The following is a 9434-nucleotide window of genomic DNA, read 5'->3' as shown; positions in this document are numbered from 1 at the left end:
AGTGGTTGGTGCATAAATTTGAATAATAGTGGTATTAACTGGGCTTCCATGTAGGCACATGGATATTATCCTATCACTTACAGCATTGTACCTCATGACTGATCTGGATATGTTCTTTTTGACAATGAATACAACACCATCCCTCTTCAATTTGTCATTCCCAGCATAGTAAACCATGTGGTTGTCAGATTCAAAATGGCCAATACCAGTCCATTTCAGCTCACTAATGCCTAAAATATCAATGTTTATGTATTCAATATGGTCTCCCAAAATAAAGTAGCCCTCACTGCCATCGAATTGATTTGTTGTTAAATACTGTCAAGTAGGTTCCAACCCTATGTAGGGGTTCTGAGGAATGACTGGTAGATTTGCATTACTAACTTTGTGGTTAGCAGTCCATTGCCACACCAGGACTCCAATGATGTATGTTGTTGTTAAGTGCCATCAAATCAGTACTTCCGACTCAAAGCAGCCCTGTATAGGGTGAGTTTGAACTGTAGTCCAGTGGTTCACAGTCCAGTGCGGATCCTACAGCACCACCCAAAAGTCCCAGTGACCCTATTTGTTGCTATTGTTAAGTGCCATCAAGCCATTTCCGACCCATAGTGACCCTGTATGGGTTTTCCAAGGAGCGACTGGTGAGCCAACTTTGAAGTTCAAATGACTTTGCAGTCTGCTGCATTAACCCACAGCGCCACACCAGAACTCCAATCTTTTGGTTAGCAGCTTTAATTAATGTGCCACCAAGAATTCTTAACATGCGGCGTGAGGCTTTCTCTGCATAGCAGATATTCATTCTGTTAGCAAACTAGGATTAATATGGGCTTTTGTAGAGAGTTTGAAAAGTCAACATCAACTATCTTACTTTTGAAATTATTTTCTCATATTACAACTTTAGATATTGTTTACAAGGCATCAGGTTCTCTGAGATGGACTGAGCACAAGGAATTCATAATCTCATTTTAGATGAAGTTTTCCATAATAGCTGATGGTAGATCAGAATATCTTATTTCATACAGTTGAACAACTAAAGAGTCTAAATGAGACCTGAATTGGTGAAGCACAGGTATTCTAGCTTCATAAGGTCTTTACTGGGAAGTTAAATTCAAAACTGAACAACACTAGAATACAGCTTGGAATTTTTCAGGTGAGGAAGAACCTATTCGGTCTAGATGGAATAAGCCCTTTCACCCTTATAACTCACAATGGGTATTTTTAATGCTGTTCTTCATGCTCTTCATTAACTTTGTTTGCTACAGATCACAAATCTATCCCCGCCTCATCATTTTCACTGACACTGCCCAACTTGTCTATAAAATTGCTAGCAATTTTTTCACAATAAAAAATTACTAAACAAGTAATTTAACAAGTTACCATGAGTGAGGATTTGCCTCAGGAAACAAGCTGCAGAGTCATTCTCCTTAAGATATCAGAAACACTAATGATCAAATACAAAATATTCACTCAACAAAGATTCAGTGAATAACTACCGTGTGTCAGCTACTGTCCTAAATATCAGGAATTCATAAAACAGCCCCAAACCTCGGCTTCTATTGACTTTATGGAGTCCTGGTTCAGATAAGCACTGGACTCCTCAGAAACTCTATACAGGGTCACTGTGAGTCAGAAGTACTGACCCAGTGGCACTTATAACAACAATTGACTTTATATCCAGTGTCCTCTTCTTTAGATGATGATTGGGGTGGGGTGGCTGGGACAGTTTCTTACTCATCTTTGAATCCCCAACACCTGGCAGAGTTTAGCTTATCAGAGGCCTTCAATAAATATTTGTTATAGTAACACATAGATTAATGACTATTCTCTGTTTTCTCCCTTCTCTGTTCCCTCCTTTCTTATTTGATAGCATAATCAAAAATATCTCTCTTCTGTCATTCTCCGTTTCATCCTTTCTTCTCACCTCAGTGGGCTTCTATTTATTTACACTCTCTTAGTCAATAAGGGGAGTCCTGGTGTGGCAATGTGGGTTAATGCACTAGACTGCAAAGTCTCTTTGAACTGCAATGTCAGCAGTTCAGGCTCACCAGCTGCTCCTCAGAAATCCAATATTGGGTCACTGTGGGTCAGAACCAACTCATTGGTACTTAACAACAACAACAACAGTCAATAAGAGGAGTCCTAGTATGACACTATAGAATCAGCACTGAGCTGCTAACCACAAGGTCAGTGGTTCAAACCCACCAGCACTCCTTGGAAACCCTATACAGAGTCACTATGAGTCAGAACTGACTCGATGACACTAAAACAAGTCAATACGTGTAGTTTATAAGCATCTTTTGGGAGTACTAAAAGAAGTAATTTCTATGTTATCTATTCCTTATCAACAATATTGTTAAATGCCGTCAAGGCAATTCTGATGCTTGGGGACCCTGTATAGTGTGTCCTAGGAGTGACTAGTGGGTTTGAACTGCTAGCCTTGCAGTTAGGAATCCAGTGCTTATCCTACAGTGCCACACCAGGACTCCACAATAGAAACCGCTTAACAAGACTATTCCTTCAGCCACTTAGCTTTATATTTACAGTTTTCTGATTTTTATTTAGGCATTGGAACCAAAGATGAAACTGCAAAAAAAGATAAAGATTTTAGAGGAAAGGTCCAGAAACTAATCCAGTTCAGTCCTGGACAGACTGCGGCTACATGGAGAGTGAGAATTATCCCTGACAATAAATACGAGGCTTCAGAGACCTTCCAGATCATTCTATCGGATCCTGTCATGGCTGCACTAGAGTTTCCGGAAATGGCAACCGTTGAAATTGTTGACCCAAGAGATGGTATGTGGTACCTATTAGCTAGTACAGATATGATCTATTAGCTAGTACAGATTCCTTGATGCGGTTCAGTCATTCATACTCCCTCAAACTCTGTAAACCAGAATAACATCATATCTATTTAGGATTTGAAGTCAAAAACCCACTGCCACCAAGTCAATTCCTGCTCATAGCAACCCTAGATCAGGTTTACAAGGCTGTAAATGCTTACGGGAGCAGAAAGCCTCATCTTTCTCCCATGGAATGGCTAGTAGGCTCAAACCTCCAACCTTGTGGTTTGCAGTTCATTGCTTATCCTGCAGCTCCACCAGGGCTCCTTAGGATTTTGGTTTTATTGTTGTTATATGCTGTCAAGTCAGTTCCAACTCATAGCAACTCCGAATAGGGTTTCCAAGGAATGGCTGGTGGGTTTGAACCACTAACCTTGCAGTTAGCAGTCCAGTGCTTATCCTACAGTGCCACACCTTAGGATTTGGTAGTGGTTGTGTCCCATGGAGTTGGTTCCTACTCATAGCGACCCTGTATAGAGTTTCTGAGCCTGTAAATCTTTACGAGAGCAGAAAGCCTCATCTTTCTCCCACAGAATAGCTGGAAATTTCGGACTGCTGACCTTGAGGTTAACAGCCCAACTCATAACCACTATGCTACCAGTAAATCATTTTAGACTCACTTTTAGTAGTGTAGTCATTATGAGTCAGACTAATAACCTCAAGGTCAGCAGTTCAATACTACCAGCTGTGCCACAGGAGAAAGATGAGGCTTTCTGTTCCCACATAAGTCGGAACTGAATCTACGGCACATAACCACCACCAGCAGCCTCATTCCAGGGAGATGACACATAATCTTGGAGTCCTGTTGTGGCACTGGAGGATAATCACTCGACTACAGGGCCAATTTGAACTCCTAGGTTGGCAGTTCAAACTAACCAGCTGCTCCTGGGAAACCCTACACAGGGTCACTATGGGTCGGAACTGACAAGCCCTTATTTAACAACAATAACAACAACAAATAATTTTAAGTCACTAATTTTTTTTTTTCATTTATTCTTAAATTTTAAAAGGAATACAGGACATTGAAATACAGAGCAGCATTCCTTTAGTATATATTCAAATCCTCATTAGCAGCCCTCTGCAATCCTTGGATATGGAACAGCTTTGCATCCAGATGACTAGATTTATCCCAGGCCCACCACCTTCTCATAATCTTCCCAGACCTAGTTCTCGTTTCCTTAAAACACAGTTTGAGAAATGCAGCATTCTGTGTGCTGTACTTTGGCAGTACAAAAGAAGTAGAAAATCCTGCCCCTACCACTTAATTAACAGTCTCATCAATAACAAAGCTTAGACATAGAAATCTATTAGGATGGGATGAGTTATTAGGTAAGGAAGTGGTAAGCTCAACATGGTCACAAGCATGCAGGAGGCAGACTGGATTTGAGCTGAGTCTAGAAGAGTAATTGGACCTTTGATTAATGGAGTGAAAAGAAACAGACTTCCCAGGTAGAAAGAAAAGAGGAAGTGATTAAACAAGTCAGTCCTTTTGTATTAGTTTTTTCACCTGACATTGATAACTTTAATTTACTTTAAGCTTCTTCCATGATGTCAAATGTTTGGCCTGAGAGATGTTAAGACATATGTGAAGACAATAGATGCTAAAATCTCTGACCTGTTTCCCCTTACCACGATACCACTGTTTTCCTAAAACTTGGTATCAGTTACCACTGGAACTAATTTAACAGGAAAATAAAGAAAAACAAAAACTAAAAAGTAACAGCTATAATATCATTGAATTCTGAATTACTATTTTATGTTATTTTTAAGATCCAAAAGAAGAAAGTGTGAGCACCTATATTATTTTCCTTCTTGTTTGTATTGCCAAGAGTAGGAATCTACTGTGTATATAATATGGGGGGGAAAGGGGCCAGGGTAAGGAATTGAGGCAGTTGAATGTGAACCAGATAGCTACTTTAAATCTTCACTTGGCCCTATGAGGATAAACAACATACTTTAGAAATTTAATTTTAAAAACAAACATGTGTGTTCTAATAACACAATGCATGCTTACTGAAAAATATTTGGGAAATACTGGAAAACCCAAAGAAAAATATTACACATAATTCTATCCCCCAAGAGATTACCAATAGTCATATTCATAGTTCAATGGATATTCTGATAATGTGTGTGTGTGTGGACACACACAAGTATATGCAAACACACAGCAGGAATAATATTTTTACAAGGAAGATCCACTGCTTTATTTTTCTCAGCACATTAATTTATTATTTATTGTGACCAGTCTTACACATAGTATCTGTTCAACAATTGTTGAATAAAATGTTTGTTTAAAAAATACTCTTCTACAGTTATGAATTCGATTACTGATTATTAAAAGCATTAAAAAGGTAAACAGTAAAAAAGAAAAATGTTTTTAAAATGTAAAATATAAATTTTAGAAGACCTAAAATTTTACCTCAAAAAAAAAGGAGGGGGAGGGGGCACAGAATTGCTACAAGATTTTCCTGTCTACTTTAATACTGAATATAATTTTCAACCTTTCAAAAGGTGTCTCCTTTTTCCAATTCCACTATCTTTCCAGTTCAGCTTAATAATGAATATTTCTCATTCTCTTTATAGTTAATATAGTTGTTGTTAAGTGCCATCTAGTCCATTCAACTCATAGCAACTTTGTACCGAGTTTCCAAGGAGCAGCTGGTGGCTTTGAACTTCCAACATTTTGGTTCGCTGTCTAGTGTTTATACTACAGCTTTACACTTGAAGTCCAATATACTTACGTATGCTAAAAAATAATATAGTTAAGTATGTTAAAAATATACAAGTCAAAAGGCTGTATAGAGTTCAGCTCTGATATATTAAAATATCACTGATCGATTTAACTCTTGCTAAAAAATCTCCCATCTTTTCTAGAATCAACAGTCTATATTCCAGAGGCAGAATACAAAGTAGAGGAGCATGCTGGGGAGCTTTTGATTCCTGTCAGGCGGTCTGGAGATGCAAGCCAGGAACTAACAGTCATTTGCTCTACACACCAAGGTATGAGGGTTTGTGGGGTGCTTCTTTGCAGGAATAAGATGATCAGTGCAGACTTTGGTTGAGCGTAGTGAACAAAGCACTGGGTGAGGATCTGGGAGACCTGGGCTCTTCACTGGCTAGGCAGCCTTAGTTCCTCCCAACTGGTTTCCTCAACCAGGGATAAAACTGTTCTCAAAACCAGTGTAAAAATATCATTCAAGACTACCTCATTGCGTGAAAATGCTCTATATAAGCGTATACTAGGGACTGCACAGACACCATTATCCTGTGTTTCTCTGCCACACCGACCATGTCTTGCGAGCGATCCACTTGTCCGTGTTCTATAGGCTACTGCAGCACTAGGGTGTCAGTTGTCGGTCCCACCCAGAACACTTCAGTTCTGCTCTGCAAGGATATATAATAACTGGTCAGAGTGCCCATTTAATACAAGAAAATGGAACCTGAACAGCCAGAAGAAACCTTACCCAACACTGAAACCAATGGTGAATTTGGTAAATGCCCTGCAGAAGATATGGAAGAGGAACAAGCATTCAAAAGATCCAGGAACACTGATGAGATGGTTGAGCTGTTGTATATTCTGCTTCAGAGCAAGAATGCTGGGGCCGTGATTGGGAAAGGAGGCAAGAATATTAAGGCTCTTCGCACAGACTACAATGCCAGGGTTTCAGTCCCAGACAGCAGTGGCCCCGAGTGCATATTGAGTATTAGTGCTGATATTGAAACAATTGGAGAAATTCTGAAGAAAATCATCCCTACCTTAGAAGAGGGCCTGCAGTTGCCATCACCCACTGCAACTAGCCAGCTCCCGCTCGAATCTGGTACTGTGGAATGCTTAAATTACCAACACTACAAAGGAAGCGACTTTGACTGCGAGTTGAGGCTGTTGATTCATCAGAGTCTGGCCAGAGGAATTATTGGGGTCAAAGGTGCTAAAATCAAAGAACTTTGAGAGAACACTCAGACAACAATCAAGCTTTTCCAGAAATGCTGTCCACATTCCACTGACAGAGTCATTTTTATTGGAGGAAAACCTGATAGAGTTGTAGAGCACATAAAGATCATCCTTGATCTCATATCTGAGTCACCCATCTAAGGACATGCACAGCCTTACGATCCCAATTTTTATGATGAAACCTATGATATGGTGGTTTTACAATGATGTTCGATGACCGACGTGGACGACCTGTGGGATTTCCCATTCAAGGAAGAGGTGGTTTTGATAGAATGCCTCCTGGTTGGGGTGGGCGGCCAATGCCTCCATCCAGAAGAGATAATGACGATATGAGTCCTCGACCAGGACCTCCTCCACCACCTCCTGGACAAGGTGGCCAGGGTGGTAGCAGAGCTCGGAAACTTCTGCTTCCTCCACCACCACCACCTAGAGTAGGAGATCTAATGGCTTATGACAGAAGAGGGAGACCAGGAGACCACTATGATGGCATGGTTGGCTTCAATGCAGATGAAACCTGGGGCTCTGCAATAGATACATGGAGCCCGTCAGAGTGGCAGATGGCTTATGAACCACGGGTGGCTGTGGATATGATTATTCCTATGCAAGGGGTCGTGGCTCGTACGGTGATCTTGGTGGACCTATTATTACTACACAAGTAACTATTCCCAAAGATTTGCCTGGATCTATTATTGGCAAAGGTGGTCAGTGGATTAAACAAATTCGGCATGAGTCTGAAGCTTCAATCAAAACTGTTAAACCATTAGAAGGGTCCTAAGATCAGATCGTTACCATTACAGGAACACAGGACCAGATACAGAACGCACAGTATTTGCTGCAGAACAGTGTGAAGCAGTATGCAGATGTTGAAGGATTCTAATGCAAGATGTTTTTTTTCTTTTTTATAGTGTGAAGCAGTATTCTGGAAAGTTTTTCTAATGCTAGTGATGAACTGAAGGAGTCCTGCATCTTTTTTTTTATCTGCTTCTGTTTAAAAAGCCAACATTCCTCTGCTTCATAGGTGTTCTGCATTTGAGGTGTAGTGAAATCTTTGCTGTTCACCAGATGTAATGTTTTAATTCCTTACAAACAGGGTGGGTGGGGGAAGGACGTGCAAAAACTAACATTGAAAATTTGAAACAGCAGTAGAGTAAGTGAATTTTATTTCTTGTTCATTGTTGGTGGTTTAAAAAAAAAATCCCCCCATGTAGTTATTGTGAACACCTTGCTTCTGTGATCACTGTAAACAATTTGGGGGGTTAGAACAGGGAGAAAGAGTAATAACAATAATACAAATGTCCCTGGCACTCTATTCAGAGAAGTGTGACAATGCAATGCTTTTCTGTAAGAAACATTTTATGATTTTTAAAATAAATTTAGTGAACCTAAAATAAATAAATAAGAGTATACTAGGGCAACAATACATAAGAGATCCTTATTTTTAACAGCCACATTGGCTGTAGGCAACATTGTAAAACAGTATCCAAATTCTTCCCTCCCTACCTCACAACTACAAAGCCCGTGGGTCCTCACACCCCACAGCAAGCTCTCATTCTTACTGAACTTCCCTCTTCTGTAAGGTCAAAATTTAGCTGTCCCATGCCCTTCTTCAAGGTCACAATTTCTAACTCATAAGTAACTATGTAATAGACAAAAATCTACGTTCAAACTTACTGAGTTAAGGTAGAACTTTGTCCTCCAGCTTTTAATCTTCCAATTTTTTCCTCTACAGACTATGGTTTTCCGAATATAATAGCCTCATTTTATTGTCTAATTTCTGATGAATGTTGCAGGGCAGGTAGAAAGGGCAGGTAATTCCATTGTAGGCTAAAATTTGTGAGGTGAGTCCTTGAGATCTCCATTAAAACATAGCATTAAGCAGTAACCTATTAACTGTAACCACAGTTAGTTTAGAATTTAGTATTGTTTACTATTTAGTATTAATATTTAGTATTTATTTAGTATTCATAAGGAGGCCTGGTGGCACAGTGACTAAGCGATCAACTGCTAATTGACAGATCGATGGTTCAAACCCACCAGCTGCTCCACATGAGAAAGATGGAGTAGTCTGTTTCCATAAAGATTTGAAGCCTTGTGAACCCTGTGGTGCAGTTCTGTCTTAGAGAGGCACTGTGAGTTGGTTTCAACTTGATGGCAATGAGTTTGCTTGGGGTTTAGTATTCAGTCAGAATTAGTTCAGTATTTCATAATTTAGTATGAATTACTAGTATTGGCTGATGGTCACACACACTTTACTCATGAAAAGAAGTAATTGCTATTTTTTAAAGCTTTCAATAACTAAATTGAACTTCCTTCTGCTGAGATATTTATGTGGGGAGTTGTTGGTATTGTTAGGTGCCATCAAATTGGTACCGATGCATAGTGACCTTATGCACAACAGAACGAAACACTGCCCGATCCTGGGCCAACCTCGCAATTGTTGCCACGTTTGAGCCCATTGATGCTGCCACTTTGCCAATCCATCCTCTTTCTCTCTGACCCTCCACCTTCCTTACCAAACATGATATTCTTGTCCAGTGACTGGTCCTTCCTGACAATATGTCTAAAATATGAGAGACAAAGTTCACTATCCTGGCCTCCAAGCAGCACTCTAGCTGCACATCTTCCAACACAGATCTGTTGGTTCT

The 9434-nt window shown here is 39.9% G+C and overlaps 1 protein-coding gene and 1 pseudogene across 1 annotated transcript in view; both read left to right on the top strand.

The window, feature by feature from the left end:
* FREM3 (FRAS1 related extracellular matrix 3) overlaps positions 1-9434 on the top strand; it is a 141842-nt gene that overhangs the window by 91936 nt on the left and 40472 nt on the right. Inside the window, exons 4-5 of the mRNA XM_006872282.1 lie at positions 2560-2790; positions 5712-5837. Of these exons, the coding sequence (XP_006872344.1) occupies positions 2560-2790; positions 5712-5837 (357 nt within the window). The remainder of the gene's footprint in view (positions 1-2559; positions 2791-5711; positions 5838-9434) is intronic.
* Positions 6271-7725, top strand: LOC102812077 (annotated as a pseudogene).

Source organism: Chrysochloris asiatica, unplaced genomic scaffold (assembly GCF_000296735.1).
Source record: "Chrysochloris asiatica unplaced genomic scaffold, ChrAsi1.0 scaffold00190, whole genome shotgun sequence".
Lineage (NCBI taxonomy): Eukaryota > Metazoa > Chordata > Mammalia > Afrosoricida > Chrysochloridae > Chrysochloris > Chrysochloris asiatica.
This window is presented reverse-complemented; position numbering and strand designations above follow the sequence as displayed.